General features: G+C 51.5%; 1 protein-coding gene across 4 annotated transcripts; it reads left to right on the plus strand.

Moving 5' to 3' along the window:
- Window position 1: 1 nt before the first annotated feature.
- On the plus strand, window positions 2–23877 carry Pld3 (phospholipase D family member 3). 4 transcript variants are annotated; one of them, XM_040734473.1, is made up of 15 exons: window positions 2–124; window positions 8089–8254; window positions 9026–9100; window positions 11755–11797; window positions 12654–12744; window positions 12857–12931; window positions 13023–13165; window positions 13651–13834; window positions 15203–15317; window positions 15398–15525; window positions 17427–17627; window positions 19877–20016; window positions 22105–22270; window positions 23205–23304; window positions 23396–23877. In XM_040734473.1, exons 5-15 carry the CDS (start codon window positions 12718–12720, stop codon window positions 23581–23583), a joined length of 1467 nt encoding a protein of 488 aa, XP_040590407.1. In that variant the 5' UTR covers window positions 2–124; window positions 8089–8254; window positions 9026–9100; window positions 11755–11797; window positions 12654–12717; the 3' UTR covers window positions 23584–23877. The 4 variants fall into 4 exon arrangements, with proteins under 4 accessions (XP_040590407.1, XP_040590410.1, XP_040590409.1 ...); XM_040734475.1 differs by lacking the exon at window positions 2–124 and adding an exon at window positions 5111–5185; XM_040734476.1 differs by lacking the exon at window positions 11755–11797.
- The last annotated feature ends 463 nt before the right edge of the window (window positions 23878–24340 follow it).

Genomic DNA, 24340 nt, shown 5'->3' on the forward strand with positions numbered 1-24340 from the left:
CGTGGGCCGCGGTCACGTGACGGCGCGCCGCTTCCCGGGCTCCTCCTCTCAGCCCGAATGCGCCTGCGCGCAGGTGGGCGGGAAGGCGGGGCCGGGTTCCGGAGCAGAAGCCGAGGAGAGCAAGGTACTGTGCGCTCTGGCTGGGGGCGCGACGCCTCGGCCGCCCTCCCTGGGGCGCTCTCTCTCGTCTGTAATGCATCTCTCCTGTTTCGTCCTTGGCCCACTTAGGTGCCCCCATTCCTTCTCTCAATCAGATCCCACTTAAATCGTCACCGCCATCACCTTCTGTCGCCGCGACCTCACCTTACATCGCCCCCACCGTTAAAAATATTTTATTTGTGCATCTGTGGCTGCAGTTGCCCGAGGAGATCAGAAGACGTCAGAGTCACTGGGTTCGTAGTTATAATGATTGCGAGCCGCCTGAGCTGGGTGCTGACTTTCTAACCCGGGTCTCCTGGAAGAACCAGTGCTTTCAACTGACTAGCCATCTCCAGCCCACCACTCTTTTCACTCTTTCTTATTCCCCTTAAGCCTTGATTGGCTTTAGATGTGACGTTTTCTCTATTTATGTGACAGGGTCCCCTTGTAACACAAATTGACCTCGGATCTTTGATCCATTTGCTCAGCCTCCTGAGTGCCGGGATTACAGGCAGGCTGAGCCAATCTCTTTTTTTTTTTTTTTTTTTTTTTTTTTTTGGTTTTTCGAGACAGGGTTTCTCTGTATTGTTTTTTGGACCATGTCCTGGAACTCGCTCGGTAGACCAAGCTGGTCTCGAACTCACAGAGAATCCGCCTGCCTCTGCCTCCCGAGTGCTGGGATTAAAGGCGTGCGCCACCACCGCCCGGCTGAGCCAATCTCTCTCTATCATCATTGTCTTAGTTACCCACACATCCTTCTTGTTGTCATTTCTCCTTCATGAAACCCTCACTCGCACTACATCTCTTCATATCAGTTACTCCCATGATCCCTGTCTCCATCCCCCCTTAGACTCCCCTCACACCACCCTAGTGTCTCCATCTCCCCCTAATGACAGTGGTCCTGACCCTGCCTTCGGTATGTCATGACTCCAGCTGTCCCCACAAGTGGCCATCCAGCCTCACAGCTGCCTCCCTCCATGGGTACACTTTCTACGGATTTCCACAGTGTGGGGTATTAAAGACTGGGTTATGCCAAGGTCCCAACTTCACCCCTTAGCCTGTGCATAACCCTGGCCACCAAATCATTCCTGTTTTTCCATCTGTAAACTGCACACAGTGGTCAGCAGGTATGTGTGTCTCTAAAGCCAGTGCTAAGGAGGTAAAGTGCATAATAAGTTTGAGGCCAACCTGGGCTACATGAGACTGTCAAACAACAAAACCACATAAGGATGCTCTTGCCAGGGAGAAGTGTGAAAAATATGATCATCTGTTCTTTGGTTCATTGTTGAGTCTTGTATAGCTTAGGCAGGCTTTGAATTCCATGTGTAGCTAAAGATCCCATTGCCTCTGCCTGTAGGCGCTGGCCACCATGCCCAGCCCTAATAACTTGTTCTTGTAACACAGTTAATTTACTGTAACATTTGGGCTAATGTTGTCACTTTGTTACTGCCTACATCACCCTCACTCATGACTCTGTCATCACTGTGTTGCATGTCAAGGGCCTGGGTAGAAGGATCTGGGGGTAGCTCTTGCTGTGCAAGGATGAGGACCTGAGTTTGGATCCCCTGCTCTCAGGTAAAAATTCAGATGTGGCGGCACATATCTGCAATCATTGGTGCTCCAGATACAGAGATAGGCAGATCCTTGGGTCTTTCTTCTTTTTAAAGTTTTGTTTTGTTTTAATATATATGGATGTTTTGCCTACATGTGTATATGTCTGAGAACTACATGTGTGCTTGGTGACTACAGAGACCAGAAGAGGACATCAGTCTCCCTGGAACTAGAATTATGCATGGTTGTGACCAGCCCTATGGTATGGGAATTGAATCCAGGTCCTCTGGAAGAGTGACCAGTATTCTCTAAGCATCTTTCCAGCACCAGATTCCCCAATCGTACTGGCCAGCTAGTCTTATCAAGTCAGTGATTCAGCAAGAGATACTGTCTCAAAAAATAAAAGATGTGTCAGGCATAGTGGGTGGCACATGTTTTTACTCCCGGCAGTCAGAGGCAGAGACAAAGAGATCACTATGAGTTCCAAGCCACCCTGATCTATATAGCTGTAGTGAGTTCCAGGCCAGACAGAGCTTCCACGTAAGACTCTGCCTAAAATAATGATAGTAGGTCGTGGCACATGCCTTTAATCCCAGCACTCGGGAGGCAGAGGCAGGCAGATCTCTGAGTTCAAAGCCAGCCTGATCTACGGTCGAATTCCAGAACAGCCTCCAAAGCACTACAGAGAAACCCTGTCTTGAAAAACCAAATTGTAGAGTGTAGCCTTATCCTTGCCAGCCTCCTGGGCTCTGCCAAGTTGAAGTGCCCAAATAACACACAAGACACTCTATTAATTATGAAATTGTTGGCCGTTTGCTTGGTTTCTTATTGGCTATCTCTGACTTAAATATTTAACCCATAATTGCTAATCTAAGTATTTCTCTTACCGGAGAAAAGGGTCCGGACCTCTTATTCCTGTGGCGGCTACATCATGACTGCCTATGCCTCTCTTTCCCAGAATCCTCCTCAACTACTAGTCCCACCTATCTTGATTCCCTATTAGCCAACAGTGCTTTATTGACATACACAGGACTTCCCCATCACCAAATAATAATAATGATAGTAATGATAATTGAAGAATAGAGGAAAACATTTGACTTTGACCTCTGGCTTCCACACATGTGCACACACAATCCTCACATACACACGAATACACACATGCATCACATGCATGACACACACACTGCACTCTCTCCCAATCTGGCCTACGTTCATTGTCTTATAATGTCAGTGTGTTCAACAACCCCACTCTGCCACCACAGACAGCCACAGCGCCCTAGGATTGCTGTGTGGCAACTTTGTAGTCACGGATCCAAACTGTGTGAACCATCAGCAAGCTTGCTTCTGCATTTAGTCTCTTTGTTCTGTTGCATTGCGTGGCCCCTCATGGGGCAGGTAGCCAGTGCTATGGAAACTAAGCAGGGCTTGGGTAGGTTATTTAAACCTAGTTCTCAGCCGGGCGTTGGTGGCGCACGCCTTTAATCCCAGCACTCGGGAGGCAGAGGCAGGCGGATCTCTGTGAGTTCGAGACCAGCCTGGACTACCAAGCGAGTTCCAGGACAGCCTCCAAAGCCACAGAAGAAATCCTGTCTCGAAAAACCAAAATAATAATAATAATAATAATAAAAAATAAAATAAAAATAAAAAATAAACCTAGTTCTCCCTGGACTTCTACAATGAGGGGTGGGGGGCTGCAGGCAGAGACATGAAGCAGGAACTCACCTTAACCAGACCTCAGCAGTGAACCGGGCATTGGTGGTACACGTCTCTAGTACCAATACTAAGAAGACTGAGATGTCAAGAGTTCAACGCCAGCCTCATCTGCATAGGGAGTTCCAGGCCAACCAAGAGTGTAGAGTGAGACCTTATCTCCAAACAAACAAAACTCAAACCTGTAGTGATGAGTCACCATGTAGAGAGGTCGCTTAGACTTGTCTTATGCAGTGCTTTTTTGTTTTGAGTCATGTAGTACAGGCTGGTCTTGAACTTACTGTGTAATTGAGGAGACTGACCGTGACATGATCCTCCTGCATCCAACTTCCTGGTGCTGGGATTACAGATGTGTGCCAAACACATAGGGTCTGGCTCAGGCATTCTTTTATACTAGTTAGCCATGAGAGTCTGGGGCTGGCTCCACGATTGGTTTGTTTGTTTTTTCCATTGTACTTTTAAACAGCATCTCACTATGGAGTCCTGGATAGCCTGTTACTCTCTATGTAGACCAGGCTGGCCTTAAACTCACAGGGATCTGTCTGCTTCTGCCTCCCGAGTGCTGGGATTAAAGGTTTATGCCACAAGCCAGGCATTGGTGGTATTATAAATTGTTTGGCCCATTGCTAACAAATTCTTACAACTTAAATTAACCCATAATTCTTTTTTTTTTTTTTTTTTTGGTTTTACGAGACAGGGTTTCTCTGTTTTGGAGGCTGTCGGTCCAGCCTGGCCTCGAACTCACAGAAATCCACCTGCCTCCCCAGTGCTGGGATTAAAGGCGAGCGCCACCAACGCCCGGCTCAACCCATAATTCTTAAATATGTTTAGCCACGTGGCTTGGTACCTCTTCTCAGTAAGGCATCTCATCTTGCATCCTCTGCACCTGGCTGGCTACTGCATCTCTGCGTTTCCTCCTCCCAGAATTCTCCTGGTCTGGTAGCCCCGCCTGTACTTCCTGCCTGGCTACTGGCCAGTCGGCATTTTATTAAACCACTATGTATGACGATTCTTTATAGCGAACAAGAACATTTCCCCCATCAGTGTATGCCTCCACAAACAGCCTTCCTTGGTTGTTAGCTGCATGACCTAACAGTGTGCATACTCCCTGCTACGCCTAGGCTCACACGCCTGCAGTATAGATGAAAACATAGGGAAAACCAGGGGTGTGGCTACCACCTCTAACCCCAGCGCTTAGGAGACTGAGGCAGGGGGAACACGAGTTCACAGCCATCTTTTGCTGTGAGTTTGAGGCCAGAGTGGCTATGTGAGCCCCTAAAAACGCTAAAGGAGAAGAAAAGACAGTACAAGTTATTTGTTCAACATATTTCCTAAAGATTTCATGTGCCCAGCACCGTGCTAGGCACTGGGGACAAATAAGTGACCGGAACACAAAGACTCCTTGATCTTTATTTTTTTCTTTTGAAGATTTTATATTTTTAATAATAAGTATATAGTGTTCTGTCTGCACGCCAGAAGAGGGCACCAGGTCTCATTACAGATGGTTGTGAGCCACCATGTGGTTGCTAGGAATTGAACCCAGGACCTCTGGAAGAGCAGCGAGTGCTCTTAACCTCTGAGTCGTCTCTCCAGCCCCGACTGGTTGGCATAAGAGACAATGAGTGAATAACTAAGTCAATTATATGATGGGTTAGAAGGTGACACAGAATGCATGGTCATCTTGTCGTTTCAGAGTCTGGGGTGATGTCAGGCACCTGTGACCCCAGCCAGCCCTTAGGACATGGAGACAGGAGGATCTGCAGTTCAGGTCATCCCTAGCTGCATCGTAAGTTGCAGACCAGCCTGAGCTTCATAGAGGGACCTTGTCGTGTGTGTGTGTGTGTGTGTGTGTGTGTGTGTCTGTCTGTCTGTCTGTCTGTCTGTCTGTCTGTCTGTGTGTCCGTCCATTGTGGCGATGCATATCTGAAATCCTAGCACTCTAGAAACTGAGTCAGGAGGGTTAAGAAATCTAGCCTGTGTCCGGCAACGGTGGTGGTGCCTGCCTTCAGTCATAGCACTGGGGACACAGAGGCAGGAGGATCTCTGTGAGTTCGAGGCCAACCTGGTCTACAGAGTGAATTCCAGGACAGGCTCCAAAGCTACAGAGAAACCCTGTCTCGGGCTGAAAAAATTTCTAGCCTAGCCTGAGGTACACAGACCCTGTCTCACTAAAACAAATAACGGGCCGGGCAGTGGTGGCACACGCCTTTAATCCTAGCACTCGGGAGGCAGAGGCAGGTGGATCTCTGTAAGTTCGAGACCAAGCCTGGTCTATTGAGCGAGTTCCAAGACAGGCCCCAAAACAATACAGAGAAACCCTGTCTCGAAAAACTAAAAAAAAAAACAAAAACAAATAATGTAGTTTTGTTGGGTTGAAGGGCTTCTTTGTTTTGTTTGGCCCTGTGGAGGATATTTGCAAGTGTGTGCCTATGCTCAGAGGCCAAAGAAGGACACCATCAATGGGCTCCTTTGCCACTGTCTGCCTCATTCCTTTGAAACAAGGCCTCTCAGAATCTTGAGCTCAGCGAGGCTTCCAGCACGAGGGTTACAGGTGCCACACCCAGCCTTTATGTGGCTGCTGGAGATTCAAACACACTTGCCCACTGACCCAACTCTCCAGTCTCTAGTTTTTTTTTCTTTTTGTTCGCTTTGCTTTTTCAGGCAGGGTCTCACTCCATAGTCCAGGCTGTCCTGGAACTCATGATCCTCCTGCCTCAGCATCCCAGGTGCTGGGATTTCAGCATTTTGTACTGTTTCCAGATTAAAGCTTATCCATGGGTACTCACTGGGTAGATTTAGTTGCATGAGTAGATAGATGAACTGGGTAACCTGGCATAACCTGCTGATCTGTGCCCAGGTGCTGGGGCGCAGGGGTGACTAGAACAGCCTAGGCCTGTCCCATAGGGCTCACAGCTCTGTGGGAGTAAGGGAGCCATCAGCAGGCAGGGCCAGCACCTAGAGGTTGGAGCTGAGATAGAGGATGGGACTAAGATAGGAAGCCCAGGTAGAGAATTGGGGACAGGGTAGAGGAGGCACCGGGAAGAGGACCCAGGTGTAGTCTGAATGTGTAGTCTCTGAAGGAACTGGGTGGCTGAGGTCTGAAGGATGGAGAGGGAGAGGCCACCTGCTCACTGGGCTACGGGAAGCGGCTGGGACTTTGTTCCGAGGACCTAAGGGAGCCACAGAGCTTTTGATTGGAAGGCTGATGAAGAGTGGGGACTGGGCGGGGGGCTGGAGAGATGACTCGGCGGTTAAGAGCACTGACTGTTCTTCCAAAGGTCCTGAGTTCAATTCCCAGCAACCACATGGTGGCTCATAACCACCTTGAATGAGCTCTGATGCCCTGTGCTGGCATGCAGGTAGAAGATTGTATACATAATAAATAAATAAAATATTTAAAAAAAGAGTGGGGGCTGGGGAGGGGACTGGGGTGGGGAGCCTGATAGACAGGGACAGACCAAAGCAGGACCAGACTCTCAGGGGCCCAAGCAGATACACATGAGGTCTAGGACAAGTCCCAGGACTGAAGGAAGAGGTGACACTCAGGCTAAGGATTGAAGACATTGAAAACAAGGTAGGGCCGGGCAGTCGTGGCAAACGCCTTTAATCCTAGTGCTCCCGGAGGCAGAGGCAGGTGGATCTCTGTGAGTCCGAGGCTAGCCTGGTCAGTTCCAGGACAGGCTCCAAAGCTACAGAGAAACTCTGTCTCAGAAAACCAAAAATAAACAAACAAAAAAGGTGTTGAGCAGGAGTGGGACAGTTTAGAATTTTGCATTCTAGTTCAGAAGTACTTATCATTTGTGATGCTATTCTGGACCTGTGTAACTTGTTCCTCGGACCAAGCATGCACAAAAAAATAAATAAACAAACAAAGTGTAATTTTAAGATTAACAAACAAACAAGAATGCCTTTGATTCCAATGCTCGGGAGGTGGAGGCAGGCAGATCTCTTTTTGAGTTGCAGAACAATCTAATCTACACAGTGAGCTCCAGGCCAGGTAGGACCACCTAGCAAGACTTTGTCTCAAAAGAGAGAAACAAAAAGAAATAAGGCGGGTGGTGGCACTCCTATAGTCCCTGCTGTCTAGAGGCAAAGGCAAGAGGTCAAGGCCAGCCTGGTCTACACAGTGAGTTGCAGGCCAGCCAGGGCTACGTAAAAGACTGGAGAGAGAACGGGATCCAGGTGTAATCCCAACAACCTAGAAAGTGGAGATGGACTGAGTGACCTTATGAGACCACAAGGTCCTGGCTTCACCCCTAGCATAGGGAGAGGGAGGGAGGGAGAGAGGGAAGGAGGAGAGAGAGAGAGAGTGAATTCAAGGACTACATAGTTCAGACACTGTCTCAAAAAGAATGTACCTAGCCAGGCAGTGGCATCACACGCTTTTAGTCCCAGCACTCAGGAAGCAGAGGCAGGTGGCTCTCTGTGAGTTTGAGGCCAGCCTGGTCTACAAAGCTACACCGAAAAACCCTGTCTTGAAACCCACACCCCCCTAAGAAATCCCAGAACTCTGGAGGTAGAGGCAGGAGGATCAGCCAGTGCTTTGTAGAGAGACTCTATCTCAAATGAAAAGGAAAAAAGGAGAATGGCTGTGAGACTCACTGGAAGCAACCACCTTTCCCAGATTTCCTAGTCTTGAGCTTAGAGCCCAGGGCTTGTCCATGTAACTAACATTCGTACATCCCCTAGGCCCAGCTATAAGATGATCCCAGCTGTATAAATGAGGCCAGCTATGCTCAGAAAACCCAGACTGAAGCCACTTAGCAAGAAAGTGGCAGGGATGGGATCTGAACCCTGAACTATCCCATCCAAGGCATTTGCTGATGGCAAGTCTCCCACTGCAGCTCATCTGAAGGTGAGTATCCAGCATCTATCTCAAAAGCCCAGCCAGGGCTGGGGAGATGCTTCAGCCCTTAAGAGCACTGGCTGTCCTTCGGAGATCAGGGTTCAGTTCCCAGCGTCCACATGGCAGCTCACACCTGTCTGTAACTCCAGTTCTAAGTGATCTGGCCTCCTTGAGTGCTATGCACATATACGGTACACAGGCACACATGTAGGCAAACAGCCTACATATAAAATAAATAATTTTTAAAAAATCCCAGCCAGGTGTTGGTGGCGGGCGAATGCCTTTAATCCCAGCACTCAGGAGGCAGAGGCAGGCGGATCTCTCTGAGTTTGAGGGCAGCCTGGTTTACAAAGCAAGTTCCAGGACAGCCTCCAAAACAATACAGAGAAACCCTGTCTCGAAAACAAACAAACAAAAAAATCCCAAACTGAACAGTGGTAGAGCATGCCTTTAAACCCAGCACTTGGGAGGCCAAGGCAAGTGAATCTCCGTGAGTTCGAGGCCACCCTGGTATACAAAGCTACAGAGAGAATCCCTGCCTTGAAAAAAATAAAGTAAAATAAATTTTTTAAAAAGTCCCAGCCTGCCGGGCGTTGGTGGCGCACGCCTTTAATCCCAGCACTCGGGAGGCAGAGGCAGGGGGATCTCTGTGAGTTCGAGGCCAGCCTGGTTTACAGAGAGAGTTCCAGGACAGCCTCCAAAGCTACAGAGAAACCCTGTCTCGAAAAACCACAAAAAAAAAAAATATCCCAGCCTGTTTTGCTTCCTCCTTGTCTGCAGATTGTGGTGTCATGCATGAACACAGACAGGACCACAGGCCAAGGAACTGAGGGCTATTCTGTGGACGGGAAACAGGTACGTTTCCTGGCTGAGGTGCACCCCATGTATAAAAGGAAACATCAGGAAATCAGCTGGGTTGATTTTGCTAGGGTCTTTGGACACCTGCATAAAGGTGGCATGGGCCATGGAGGAATGCCAACTTCTAGCTATTATGCCAAGTTTGTGAGACCCAAAAAAAGACCACCAAGGAGCCGATTCACTGATACAAACGCATTAGGTTTAATGCTAAGTTACAAGCCTCAGCAGGGACCCCATCCTGCAAACTGGCCCCGCAGCTGCAGGAAAAGGGCGCCTGGCCTCAATTGTGAGGGGTTTATAAAGGAAAAACCCGCAAGCAGGGTGGTATGTGCCTTGCCTGTTCAGGATTGGGTAAGAGTGGGTGACCTGTTGGGTTCAAAATTGTTACTAACGGTTGCCCACAAGGACAGTTGTGGCGAGAAAATGTTATTTACCAAAATTAGTCATTGCCTGACCACCCGGATGGGGTCCCTTTGTCCAGGGTGGGCACAGTTTGGGTGAACCTTGGAACTGTTTATGGTTCCTTGGCTGAAGCTGAATGAGCCTTGTGCCACTCTGGGAATTTCTCAGAGTGGCTTTCTCTGAGGATGGAGTTAACCCCGTCCTCCCCAGTGTACCTTGTTCTCTCACTAGCTGCCCTGAATGCTCCGGTCATACTCCTGTCACGGCCCCCATACCCTGTGGGTCCGACTCCTGCTCCGGCTTAGGCCACCGGTCTCTGGAGGCTACGGGTGGGGAGAAGGGACACCCCAACCAGGAGCCTGAGCCGAATCACACTTTGGTTTCTATAGAAATTGTGAAATTGTGAGTAGGCAGGATGGCTCAGTGAGTAAAGGCTTTTGTCAGTGAGCTGATTGCCCGGATTCAGACTGCTGGTCCTGCTGATAAAAAGAGAAGTGACTATTGCACGTTGCCCTCTGACCTCCACATGATCGTCACGCCACACACAGAATAAGTGTAATAAGAATTTTAAAGAAATTAAACATAGCATTTCAAATAATTTAACAACTAGTTGTTTCATACAGACTCTGTATACAGGGTCTGTATAGCCCATGCTGGCCTCAAATTTCACCAGTCCTCTTGGCTCCAACTAGAGAGTGCTAGAAGGACAGGTGTGTGCCGCCACGTCCTGCTAAATTAACTTTTTAAAAGATTTATTTATGCCAGGTGGTGGTAGTGGTGCATGCCTTTAATCCCAGAATTCAGGAAGCAGGGGCAGGGGGATCTCTATGAGTTCCAGGACAGTCTGGTCTATGGAATGAGTTCCAGGACAGCCAGGGCTACACAGAGAGACACTGTCCCAAAAAAAAGTATATGTGCGTGTGACAGAAGGGCATTGGCTTCCCTGGAGCTGGCGTTACATGGGGCGTGAGCTGCTCTTGTGTGACTGAGAACTCAACTCAGGTCCTCTGCAAGGGCGGTGTTTGTTCTTGACCGCTGACCTATCTCTCCAGCCCGCTTTATTCGTGCTGGAGATCAGACCTGTCTCAAACTCTTTGTAGCTGAGTTCCTGACCTTCAACCCCTGGTGAATTCCTGCTTTCACCTCCAAGTGTTAGAACGACAGACTTGTGCCTTCACACCCCATTTCCAACTTTGTATTCTTCAGTAAAACGTTTCTCATCAAAGCCTTCAGAAATAAGTCAAGCCTTCCTTTCTCCTTCCTCCCTCACCCTGTAGTTCACCCACTCCAAGGCTGCTATCTTCTGCTCCTATAGCTTCTTCCCCTCAGCCTCAGATAACCTTGCCACTTGTCCTTGCTTGCTGGTATTTGGATCCTGGTTTTTCTTTCTTGAGACAGGTTTCTCTGTGCAGCCCTGGATATGTAGGCCAGGCTGGCCTTGAACTCTGCTTCCTGCGTGCCTGCCGGGTTTAAAAGTGTGCACCACCACACCCAGCCTGTTTTCTTTTCTGAGACAATGTCTCCTTCTGCAGCCAGGCTGGCCTGGACTTCATAGATATCCTCGTGCAGTGGGTCTTTGATACCAGGACTTGGGAGACTCAGACAGGATTGCTAAAAGCCCAATTTGCCTTATACAATGAGCTAAAGACTATCCTGTTCCACCCACCCAAAAAGTTGATTAATAATTAGAAAGCCAGCTAGGGATGTAGCCCCTTGGTCCGGCATTTGCAATGCCCTGGATTTGAAGTTCTGTAACATATACAAACCAAGAGGGCCAGCCCTTAGAAGCAACCACAGGCTGTTGTGTGTCTTGACAGCAAAGCCGGCTCTCTCTGTCACTTCCTGTGTGTTTGGAGCTGGCTAGGTGGAGAGAAGAGAGAAGGGACCACCTGTTTATTTCCCTAGCTTTAAATCTGATTTGCACCAGCCTGGGCTCAAAAGACCTAAGTAAATAGCATTAAAACAATCTCAAATCCTACTTGGATAGAATGTGGGATCTAGAAACCTCGGATCTTTTTTTATATCTCTAAAAATATCAATTGACTTCAAAAAAGGGGGAAAAAAAAATACCGTCGTCCCAACAGACTACCAGAAAACCCACCACCGCTGTAGCCCTCAGCGACCGTTCTCCCATCCCATCGCATGGGCCGTCTTCTGCCGAGCTTGTCCCTTTCAGTTAACATTATTCAACCTTGAGCTCCCCATTTTATCTTATGAGCGTCTTCACGATTAATCTTGTTTTTCACTAGGTGTCTGCGGTCCAAAAATTCACATTTGTAGATCAGAAAAAGGGTGAGCTGACTTTTCGGGCTCTCTCAGGGTATGGTGGGACTGGGGTAGAGCGTGACAAAGCCCATCCCCCCCCCCCAGCCCTGCGCCCTCTCCCCCTCCTCCCTCCGCGCCAGCCCAGGTTGCTGGGGATCACCCCCTTCCCCCCCTTCCCCCGCTGCGGTGAGAGCCGGCTGTGGCGCTCAGTGCGCAGACTCCCCGCTGCAGCGGGCGTGGTCCGCGGAGGCCCCGCCTCCTCTTCCCTCCCGCCCCTACTCAGCTGCTTCAGCAGAAGCTGGGGCCCCGCCGAGAGAGCTGCGGCCGCCGGAGTAAGACCGGGGGTCGTACTAGGGAGGGGGGCTGGGGCGCGGGGTGTGGGGACTGGGAGGCCACCATGGCCCTGGGCTGTGAGTCTCGGGTGTCTGGTCAGGTAGATCTACCTGGGACTAGGCGGACGCTGCACCTGGTGCATTCCGTGAGTCATCCCAAGGCTGAGAAGAGCCAGGCACAGAGATTCGGGGCGCCATGGGCCCCAGCTAGGAATGTCTTTTTGGAATTACCTAGAGCTCAGCGGGAGCAGAAAGGGGTGCTGATGGGGAGCAACGTGGGCGCTGATGACGGACGAGCTGGAGGCTTTGGAAGGCGGCGGGATGATGGCATTGGAGGGGGGGGAGCGTTGGACTTCAGGGATTTCAACATCCCTGCTGACTAGCGCGACCAGCTTCCTCCTTTTGGGGTGACTGGCACAGGGCCAAGGGCCCCCGTGATCTTCGGAGAAGAGGGTTTTGGTGGATCTCATAAGCCCAGGAACGTCCACTTTCTGCGATTCCCCTGAAAGCCCAGACCGCCCCACACATTGGCTGCTTTTTGTTTTTCCCAGTTTCCAGCCCCTGACACACCCACCTTGCCGCCTCGGCTCCGCAGTCTCCCGGCTGCCAGGCAATATGAAGCCTAAACTGATGTACCAGGAGGTAGGAGGTTGGGAAGCCTAGTGGGCGAGGGGCTGGGTGTTTTGAAGGGTTCGAGACCCACCAAACCATCCTGTTACCCCCACTCCCCCGTCATCCCTTCCTGATCCCACAGCTGAAGGTCCCTGTTGAGGAGCCTGCGGGAGAGCTGCCCATGAATGAAATCGAGGCGTGGAAGGCAGCGGAGAAGGTAGGAGTAAGCTGCTCCCTTGAACTTTCTCAGAGACTGTTTCGGTGACCGGTCTTGGGCAAGCCGACAGTTTCCCTTTCCCTCCCCACAGAAAGCCCGCTGGGTCCTGCTGGTCCTTATCCTGGCAGTGGTGGGCTTCGGCGCCCTGATGACTCAGCTGTTTCTATGGGAATACGGGGACTTGCATCTATTTGGACCCAACCAGCGACCAGCCCCCTGCTATGACCCCTGCGAGTAAGTGGAAGGGAGCTGGACGGTGGATGGGAGAGGTCCTGCCAGCCCAGGGATTAAGCCTGCAAGAGCACATGCGCTTTGGTGCACCCGGTGCTATGATGAGGGGGTTGTATGTGCCCACGTCCATGCCCACTCCCCCCCCTTGCTGTTTCCATGGCAGCCACAGCGTCATCATTCTTTATACAGGTCTGTGAGCACATGGGCACAGCATCTCCCATCTACATCTGTGGATACACACGCGCACACACATCCCTCCTACACCTCTAGACAGACCAGACACACACGTGTGCGCACACACACACACATCCCTCCTACACCTCTAGACAGACCAGGCACACACACGCGCGCGCACACACACACACACACACACACACACACACACACACCCCAGACTTCCATCCACATCTGGGGACCAGCAGAGCTTTTCTGTCCCAACCTGTCATCTCTGGCCCTCTATGACTGACAGATGTCCTCCATACCTTCAGAGCAGTGCTGGTGGAGAGCATCCCTGAGGGTCTCGAGTTCCCCAACGCCACCACGAGCAACCCCTCCACTAGCCAGGCCTGGTTGGGCCTCCTTGCCGGTGCCCACAGCAGCCTGGACATCGCCTCCTTCTACTGGACCCTCACCAACAATGACACCCACACGCAAGAGCCCTCTGCCCAGCAGGTACCCGGAAGCCCCCCTTCCCACCCAGGCCCACCGGCCGTGGGAGTCGTGGCAATGGAGAGGGAATAAAAGAGAGTTCCTGCCACCCCAGAGCCAGGTGGGGGTGTCTTACAGGCCAACTGGACACGGGTGTTTACTAACCGAGGTCTTCAGACAACTTTCTGAGCTAAGGGTGGTGTTTGTTTTTACGAGACAGGGTTTCTCTGTATTGTTTTGGAGGCTGTCGGTCCAAAGGGTGGTGTTTTTGTGACCTGATTATCTGGAGGCCTCTGAAGGTCGAGGGTCGACTTTGGTTATGATGGACTAGGCTTGCAGATGTCACCCTCAACCCATCACACAAAGAAGGAACAAGTTCTAGCCCAACCCAAGCCAGACTTCCAACTCCCTTGCTGGGGATGACCTTAGGCAGATCCCCTCCCCTCCCAGATTTCCTGCACCTTAATCTGGAAATTGCAAACAGCTTACTGCTTCGTTGCTGGGCTCCTGTGAGGATGCATTGGGTTTAATCTGTGCAAATTTCGTCCAGTGAGTGTTTACTGTTAAGATAGGACTGTTTTAGGCCGGACGATAATGGCACACGCCTTTAATCCTAGGCAGAGGCAGGTGGATCTCTGTGAGTTCAACGCCAGCCTGGTCTACAGAGCGAGTTCCAGGACAGCCAGTGTACACAGAGAAACCCTGTCTTGAAAAACAAAACAAAACAATAACAACAAAAAAGTCATGATTGTTAAGCCTGACATGAGGGTGCTCACCTGGAATCTCAGCATTCTGGAAGCTGGGCCTTGTGGTACAGGCCACGATAGTCCCAGCTACTAAGAGTGAGGCAGGAGAATCTCAAGTTTAAGTCCTGCTGCAGCTTCAAATCAAGTTTGTGGTCAGCCCTCGCTACTTAAGGAGACTCTTGCGTTCAGCTAACATAGAAAAGTGGGGGCCGATAAGATGGCTCGGAAGGTAAAATCGCTTGCCACGAAGACCGGACAGCCTAAGTTCAATCCCAGGAACCCACAGTCGAAGGAGACAACTGACTTCTGAAAGTTGTTCTCTGACCTCCACATGTATGTGTACCTACATACATGCATGCACACATACATACATGCGCACACATATACACAGTAATAAAATCTTTACAAAAAGGGGAGTGTGTGTGTGACTTCAGAGCACAACACTTGCCTGTCACATGCAAGGCTCTGTGTTGCATCCCCAGTACCACACGCACACAAAGAAAGATGAAGGGTTTTAGTATCATAATCTCTGAGTCCTCTAACGTAAGAAGGTTAAAGGGAAGCCTGTTCGTTTCTTATGGGGGAACCTGTGAAGGTGGAATCAGACCATTGGTTGGCCCAGCCCCTCAGCAGCTGTCTCCTACAGGGGGAAGAGGTTCTCCAGCAGCTCCAGGCTCTGGCACCTCGAGGTGTGAAGGTTCGAATCGCCGTGAGCAAACCTAACGGACCTCTGGCTGATCTGCAGTCCCTGCTACAGACTGGTGAGCTGGCAATAGCAAGGGAGGCGGGCCTGGGGCTGCCCAAGCGGGCCCCTGACTGCTGTCCCTGCTGTTGGTCACAGGTGCCCAGGTCCGCATGGTGGACATGCAGAAGCTGACCCACGGTGTCCTGCACACCAAGTTCTGGGTGGTGGATCAGACCCACTTTTACCTGGGCAGTGCCAACATGGACTGGCGCTCGCTGACCCAGGTCTGTGTGTACCCTGCCCGCCTCCGTTGCCTCCTCCCGAACCTCCGTATACGTCCCGTGGCTCAGCCCTCAACTGCCTTGTTCTGCAGCAGCCTAGGGTTCCCTGTGAGTCCTGTTGGCAGCTGTCAGGACAGCACTGGAGGTCCAATCCACTTACCTGGCCTTCTTTGTACATTGTATTTGAAGCCCATCTCTGGCCTAGGGAACTCGGGGAACATGGGGGGATAGCAGGTAGGTTTCCTGTGCGTACAATTCAGTGTGGAGCCTGGCCTGTCACCAGGCAGCCACAGCTCAGAGCGCTCAGGGGCAGGATGGGGAAGAAACAAAGGCTGGGGGGAGATGGTCGTATGAGCCGTGTCAGGGTGGGATGGGGGTGCAGCAGAGGGTCGTGGGTGGGTGTGGGTACAGGTACAAATGGGGATCTAGGTGGAGGTTTGAGGTGGGATGTAGGCAGAGGATCCAGCATGGATGGAAGGTTCAGACAGGTCAGGGTGATGGAGATGCAGGCAGACAGAGGGTCATATCAGACAGGACAGAGGTGGCGAAAGCAGATGTGGAGGCATAGGCAGGAGCTTGGGGGTGGGGTCGAAGGTGGCGAGGGCAGGGTAATCAAGGATAGAATGGGGAAGTTAAGGCAGAGGAGGCACAAGCAGAGCTCAGGACTGGACTAGGGGAAACACAGTGGACCACTGTAGAAGTCTAAAGCAGACATCTGACCAAACCTGGGCTCTTGGGGAAGGGTCCCCAAAGAAGGATCTAGCTAACTGGCCTGAAACATCAGCAGGGACCAGCACAATAGGGACTGACTCAGGCAGTGATGGGAACAGAGCAGACGTGACGCTAATTCACCCCCCGCACATACTTGCCTAGACTCCTAATCTCAACAGCTATGCAGGGGCATACTAAAGAGACATGGTACTCCTACGTGTCTGTTCCCCTTCCCAGTGGGGCCTATTGAGAGCCCAGGAGATGCCTGGCACAGTCTGGGGAGCCAACACCTGAGACTGAGCTCCAGCTGGCTGCCGTAGGGCAGAAGCAGCAGGCATGCAAAGTCTCAGAAGCAACAGGCATGCAGTCTCAGAAAACACGCAGCTCACAGGGCCTGGTGCTCCAGGACTGACCCGAGATCCTCGAGAGTCTGAGACAGGATGTTCAGGGACAGCCGGGATAACTTACCAAGACATCCTCTCAAAAAGATTTTTAAGCCGGGCGGTGGTGGCGCACGCCTTTAATCCCAGCACTCGGGAGGCAGAGGCAGGCGGATCTCTGTGAGTTCGAGGCCAGCCTGGTCTACAGAGTGAGTTCCAGGACAGCCTCCAAAACAATACAGAGAAACCCTGTCTCGAAAAACCAAAAAAAAAAAAAAAAAAAAAAAAAAAGATTTTTAAAAGGGTAGAGGATAGACCACAGTGATAAAGAACCTGCCTAGAATCCCCCAGTGAGGGGCTGGGAGCATGGCTCAATGATAGAGCCCCTGCCTAGAATTCCCTAGTGAGAGGCTGGGTCATGGCTCAGTGGTAGAGCCTCTGCTTAGAATCCCCCAGTGAGGGGCCAGCAGTGTGGCTCAGTGGTAGAGCCCCTGCCTGGAATCCCCCAGTGAGGAGCTGGGGGTGTGGCTCAGTGGTGGAGCCCCTGCCTGTTGTGTGTAAGGCCCTAGTTGCAATACCCAGTGCCACAGACATAAAAACCCTGGAACTTTGCAATGACTGAATGTTTTCTCAAAGCATAAGTCGAGTTTCTAGCTACACATTTAAGCTCTAGAGTGTTAGCTCCTCAGAGTGGAAGTACAGGAAAAGTTCTGAGTGACAGAGGGAGGCACTGGCCGAGGTGGTAGACAGAACATGACCACACCCATGAGCACCCAGGTGACTGTCCCCAGGCTCAGCACTGGTCTCCCGCAGGTCAAGGAGCTGGGAGTGGTCATGTACAACTGCAGCTGCCTCGCTCGAGACCTGACCAAGATTTTTGAGGCCTACTGGTTCCTAGGCCAGGCGGGAAGCTCCATTCCTTCCACCTGGCCACGGCCCTTTGACACCCGTTACAATCAAGAGACACCAATGGAGATCTGCCTCAATGGCACGCCGGCTCTGGCCTACCTGGCGGTAAGCTGTGGGATGTGGGTCACCACCTGGGGCCTCCATCCAGAACCACCTGGTTCCTGTTGGGGAGGGAGGCCTGGACTTTGCCCTGGGTCAAAAGCTTGGGCTGTGTATCAGGCTCCCTCAGCGCTGGGTTCATCTGGAAAATGGACATCCTGGCATTCCCACCTCTGTGTGAGGTACACACGGGTTCAGAGACCCCAAGCCCTTGATGATGTCTGAGTCGGCCACAGGTGGCTCTCTCCATCCATTTATTCCTTTACTGAGTCAGGGTCTCGTGTAGCCCGCACTGGCCTTGAATGATGTACCCGAGGATGGCTTTGAACAACTTTGGCAGGGGTTCGGGTTTTTGTCTTTGGGACAGGATCTCACTCTAGCCCTGCCTAGCTTGGAACCCACAGAAGTCCATCTGCCTTTGCCATCCGAGTGCTGAATTTGAAAGTGTGGACCATCACGCCCAGTCTTTTTTTTTTTTCCCAAAATATATTTTATTGGCCAAGCATGGCGGTGCACACCTTTACTCCCGGCACTCAGGAGGCAGAGGCAGGAGGATCTCTGTAAGTTCTAGACCAGCCTAGTTACCTAATGACCAGGCCAGCCAGAGATATATAGTGTCTCATAATTAAAAAAAAAAAACAGCCAGGCATTGGTTTCTCTGTAGCTTTGGAGGCTGTCCTGGAACTCGCTCTGTAGATCAGGCTGGTCTGGAACTCACAGATCCACCTGCCTCTGCGTCCCGAGTGCTGGGATTAAAGGTGTGCGCCACCACTGCCTGGCAAGGACACACACTCTTAACCACTGAACCAGAGGCCCTCCCCTCACTTTTTTTTGTTTCTTGAGGCTAGGTCAAATAATTCTGGGACTCCCTACTTAGCTGAGGCTAGACCTGAACTTCTGACACTCCCACTTCTACTTCCCGAATGCCAGCATTACACGAGTGCCCACCTCTTTTTTCTTCTGGAACAGGTCCGTGTAGCCCAAGCTTACACCCAACTCTTGATCCTCCTGCCTCAGCCTCCTGAGTGATGGATTGTAGATGAATTTGCCACCATCTGCACTGACTCTTTCATGGGACATTTACTGAGCTTGATAGACCAAACACTACTTACTGATTGTAGCTATTGCTACTTTTTTCAGTTGAGGAAGGCAATTTGGGGCTTCCTGTATTTGCCCTTGAGCAAGCCATCAAGCCCAAAGTCATGGTAGGGCTCATGAATCATGGATGCAGGGGAACATGATCTTCGGGACCCTCCGCATAGTCTTCCATAGAGATAAGCACTTCCTGTGCCCATGGCCAATTCTACTCTTAGAGCTGCAGTTTCCTCGGGACCTGAGCAAAGGGGCTATTGTGACCCCTGACACATGAGGAGTTGCCTGGTCGGGGCTGGATGTGACACCACAGAGCCAAGATCTCCAAATCAGTTGCCTGGAGGTGTCACTAAAACCCTGTCCCTAGCCAGGCCAAGTGGCCTCTGCCTGTAATTCTAGCATCAGGGAGAGTGGAGGCAGGAGGATCAGGAGTTCAAAGCCATTCTGGCTTCACAGTAAGTTACAGATTGATTAGACGACATCAGATCCTGTCTCCAGTAAAACCAACCAACCAGAAATAAAATAGCAAAATCATAAGGAACTTTAGTTCCAGCACCCCCGGAGGTATGGTGGCAAGCAGATACCCTGTCTCAGATAAAACAGGAGGTAAGGACCAACACATGGCAGTGTCCCCTGACCTCCACTCACACGCCACAGCTCGTGTGCACCAGGCATTCACATATATCACACACGTATACTACATATGTATACATTCACCGGAAAAGGAAAAAAAAGAGGACTTTGCATTTCAAGCCAGTCTCCAAGTAGCAAAGTGAACATGATTGCTGCTGAATCAGAAGCTTCCCAAGAGTAGGAATTCTGGAACCAAGCTCTTCAGTCTCCGCCACACTGATTGGCTGTGTGACCTAGGCAAGTAGCTTACCCTTTCTGAGCTTGCTCCCTCACCTGCAAAACATGGTAGTTACCCTTCCCTTCATGGAACTAGCTCTTATAGACCAGGCTGGTCTTGAACTCACAGAGATCCGCCTGCCTCTGCCTCCCGAGTGCTGGGATTAAAGGCGTGCGCCACCAACGCCAGGCTTATGGGTGCTGTTTTCAGTCAGTTCCATAGCGCGTGGTTCCCTGTGAATTTTCCGCACTTGGGGTCCACTGTGATGCTGCCCCTAGCAGGGCGCGTGTATTGACTGTCCCCTCGCCTCCAGAGTGCACCCCCGCCGCTGTGTCCCAGTGGCCGAACCCCAGACCTGAAGGCTCTGCTCAACGTGGTGGACAATGCCCGGAGCTTCATCTACATTGCAGTCATGAACTACCTGCCCACCATGGAGTTCTCCCATCCACGCAGGTACGCTGGGTGGGGGCAGGGCTCGGGATGGGGAACCCCTGTGACGGGAGGGCCGAGGGGCCTCCGAGGGCAAGCAGGAAGCCCAGGCAGGAGAGCAGGTACCGTGGGAAGTGTGGAGGCAAGGGTTGTAGCTCAGCGGCAGAGCTCTCGTTTAACATGCTAGAGGCCCCAGGCTCACACTTAGCATCACCAAGAAGGGGTGGGGCGGGGGGATTGAATATGGGGTCAGAAGAGAAGATGGGGAGCTGGGAAGAGGCAAGAGTGAGTGGGGACCCGTTGGGTCCCCAGCACTTCAAAAATGAAAGGCACGTATGACAACATGCGTCTTTGACCCCGATATGGAGACAGAGACAGGTGGATCCCAAAGGCTCACGGGCAGGCCACCCTAGCTGAATTGGGGTGTTCCACATTCAGCAAGAGACCCTGCCTAAAAAAGTAAGGTGAATCCGGGCTAGAGATCGCTCAGCAGTTCCGAACGCTGGCTGCTCAGTTCCGTGCGCAACACCTATGTTGCTCCTACCACACCCAGTCAAGTGGCTCACAATTGCCTATAATTCCAGTGAGCGCTCTCTCTCTCTCTCTCTCTCTCTCTCTCTCTCTCTCTCTCTCTCTCTCTCTCTCTCTCTCTCTCTCTCTCTCTCTCTCTCTCTCACACACACACACACACACAGGACATGAGAGGAGTTTGGGCATGGTGGTTACAGGTCTGTAATCCCATCCTTTGGAAGAAAGGCTGAGTTGGGAAGATGGAGACCAGCCTCGGCTACAGGCTGAAACTGTCTCGGAACAAAAGACGGGAGGATGAGAGGAGTTTGGGTACCAAATGGTAGCCAGGAACAGGAGGTGAGAAATATGAGAATGTAGGGAGAGGCCTTGGGAGCCCCAAAGCCAAAGGTGAAGTCTAGAGCCAAAACTGCCTTTTCTAGGGTGGACACACACATACGAGAAGACCAAGCACTTATACACATAGAACAAAAATAGATACGTCTTTCAGGGCTGGAGAGATGGCTCAGCAGTAAGAGCTCTTTCAGAGGACCCGGGTTTGGTTCCCAGCCACTTTGTCTGCTATGGGCATTGATACTCTTGTGCTCACATCTGCAAGCAGACACAGCTACACATAGTTAAAACAATATTAAATTCTTAAAAGAAAAATGAGTAGGGGCTGGAGAGATGGCTCAGAGGTTAAGAGCTGCTCTTCCAGAGGTCCTGAGTTCAAACCCACGCATACACCCCACCCACGCAGTGGCTCACAGCCATCTGTAATGAGATCTGGCGCCCTCTTCTGGCATGCATGCAGAACACTGTATACATAATAAATATATCGTAGGGGACTGGAGAGATGGCTCAGAGGTTAAGAGTACTGGCTGTTCTTCCAGAGGTCCTGAGTTCAATTCCCAGCAACCACATGGTGGCTTAGAACCATCTATAATGAGATCTGGTAACACTATGCATGTAAATAAATATATCTTTAAAAGTAAACCACAGGGGCTGGAAAGATGGCTCAGAGGTTAAGAGCACTGACTGCTCTTCCAGAGGTGCTGAGTTCAATTCCCAGCAACCACATGGTGGCTCACAACTGTCTGTAATGAGATCTGGTGCCCTCTCCTGGCATGCAGACATACATGAAGTGGTGTATACATAATAAATAAAATCTTTAAAAAAAAAGTAAACCACAGTAAGTACATCTTTTTAAAAATTAAAAAGGAAAAGCCAGGTGGTGGTTTTAATCCCAGCTCTTGGGAGGCAGAGGTAGGTGGATCTCTGTGAGTTCGAGGCCAGCCTGGTCCACAGAGTGAGTTCCAAGACAGTCAAGGCTACAACAGAGAAACCCTGTCTATAAAAACAAAATAAGAAAAAAATTTTTTTTATTTTGGTTTTTCGAGACAGGGTTTCTCTGTAGCTTTGGAGGCTGTCCTGGAACTCACTCTGTAGACCAGGCTGGCCTCGAACTCACAGAGATCCGCCTGCCTCTGCCTCCCGAGTGCTGGGATTAAAGGCGTGCGCCACCAACGCCCGGCTTCAAAATAAGAAAATTTTAAAAGAAAAATATGCCTCTTCCTCCTGAACCCCTGCTCTGCGGTACCTCAGGTTCTGGCCGGCCATCGACGACGGTCTGCGGCGGGCTGCCTATGAACGAGGCGTCAAAGTGCGTTTGCTCGTCAGCTGCTGGGGGCATTCTGAGCCGTCCATGCGGTCCTTCCTTCTCTCCCTGGCTGCTCTTCGCGACAACCACACCCACTCTGACATCCAGGTGGTAAGAACCCAGCCCAGACCACGCCTTTTCCACTGTGCACGGTCCTGGGGACACAGCCCACCTGAACCACAAGGATGACAAGGATGACTCAGAGTATACAGCCGTGAGAGGGGAACTATGAATCACGGCTGGCCGGTATCTGGAGAGGGCAGACAGAGGTCCGTGCCTGAGGCGGGGAGTCACAGGGAGAGGGGCAGGGGTGGGTGAGGCTGACACAGAAGGCACGGGCTGTATGCTGGTGTTCAAGAAAGACTTTCTGAGGGGCTGTGGCTTTGGGTTCATCTCTAGGACCTCATAAGCCAGGGGTGAGCCCACACTTAACAATCCCAGCACCTAGGAGGTAGAGGCAAGACAGCTGGAAGTTAAGGTTATCCTTGGCTATGGAGTGAATTCAGGCCGACCTGGGCAGTGTAGTGAGGCTTGGTCTAAAAGCCAGGTGCAGAGGAGGAGGAGGGATGAGTCTGTGGAACTGAAGAGATGGCTCTCTGGTTGACAGTGCCTGCTGCTCTTCCAAAGGACCAGATCTTAGCTCCCAGCATCCTATGTCTGGTAGTTCACAACAGCCTGTTAACTCCAGCTCCAAGGAATCCTACGTTCCCCTCTGGCCCCTGTGGGCACCAGCGCACACACACACACATTTAAAAATCTTTAAAATAGAAGGGAGAGAGACAAAGGTAAGACAGACTTTCTCTAGAAAAGGGGACGCGAGAGAGGAGGAAAAAGAGACTCCCCCACCCCCCAAGGTTCATAGCCCCTTCCCCACCCCACCTGGCTGGTGCTTACTGAGGCCCTGCACTAGGCCCTGTTCTGGTCCAAGGATCCACCCCACCCAGAGAAACAGCCAAGTGCCCTTTGGAGACACCACTCACATACCTCGTCTGCCACCCCAGAGCTGTTCGCAGCACCCCAACTTGCTATCCTCCCCTCCCCCTAGAAACTGTTTGTGGTCCCCGCGGATGAAGCCCAGGCTCGAATCCCCTACGCCCGTGTTAACCACAACAAGTACATGGTGACGGAACGTGCTGCGTACATTGGTGAGTGCCCCTCCCCCGTACCGTGGACCTAACCAAGGAAGGGAGAGGGCCTGCCCACTCCGTCAGACCCTGACTCTACCCCTTCCCCCAGGAACCTCCAACTGGTCTGGGAGCTACTTCACAGAGACGGCAGGCACCTCCCTGACGGTGACACAGAATGGGCATGGTGGCTTGCGCAGCCAGCTGGAAGATGTTTTCCTGAGAGACTGGAATTCCCTATACAGCCACAATCTTGACACCTCAGCTGACGGCGTGGGCAATGCTTGTCGTCTGCTTTGAGGCCCCGCCTAATACGTAGGCCAAAGCTTTCTCGGGCCCCCTGGACTCAGCTCCCGGTCCTGGTTTTTGTCCCCATGCCCTTGCTTCCGTCCGCCCCATTGTGGCTCCACAATCTCTCCACTGCATCCTGTCGCTACCCTACCTCTGCTGGCCTGGCACTCTGGCCCCTGTGGACCTCGCCGAGCTAGGGGAGGATCAGGCCCCAAAGTAGTGGGGGGGGTGCATGCTGGGCCCGGACCTTCGGCCCACCCCCTCAAAGGGGCCGAGATTATGATAAGTAAATAATTATCTGTACAGCCTGTGCTTAACTGGGTGGCGTGAGATGGGATGCCGGGTAGGGGACAGGCGGCATGGACTCTGGTGGAGACATCTCAGCGTGCACCGCACCAAGGCTGTATGTGACCACACTGGCAGGCATGGGCTGAGCGTGCGTGTGACAAGCATGTGTTGGACTGGGCATGCTCCAGAGCAATATGGGAGAAACTACTGCTAAATCCCAGTGTGTATGGGCAGGGGCTGGGGGGGGAGGCACAGACAGACCCACAGACCTGACCAGAGCATGGGCCAGGTCTGAATTATCCCCACCAGGACATTTACACTTAGCATGTCCTGAGCGTGAACGAGCGGGCGTGTCCAGTCCGTTACAGATATAGTCCGTGGTGTCTGCAAACTTAATGGACATGTGTCCAACACAGAACATTCTGAGGGCAGATTCCCAAGGGGACAAGCCCTTGACTTTTGTTTTCTTTTGGTTTAG

This window comes from Mesocricetus auratus, unplaced genomic scaffold (assembly GCF_017639785.1).
Source record: "Mesocricetus auratus isolate SY011 unplaced genomic scaffold, BCM_Maur_2.0 Super-Scaffold_100038, whole genome shotgun sequence".
NCBI lineage: Eukaryota > Metazoa > Chordata > Mammalia > Rodentia > Cricetidae > Mesocricetus > Mesocricetus auratus.

Excerpts from the sequence above, each read along its gene's own strand:
- Pld3 (XM_040734473.1), top strand. The coding sequence starts at position 12,718 with ATGAAGCCTAAACTGATGTACCAGGAG. Across the intron at positions 12,745-12,856 it reads CTAAACTGATGTACCAGGAG|CTGAAGGTCCCTGTTGAGGA; the intron begins GTAGGAGGTTGG and ends CTGATCCCACAG. Across the intron at positions 22,271-23,204 it reads CCCACTCTGACATCCAGGTG|AAACTGTTTGTGGTCCCCGC; the intron begins GTAAGAACCCAG and ends CCCTCCCCCTAG.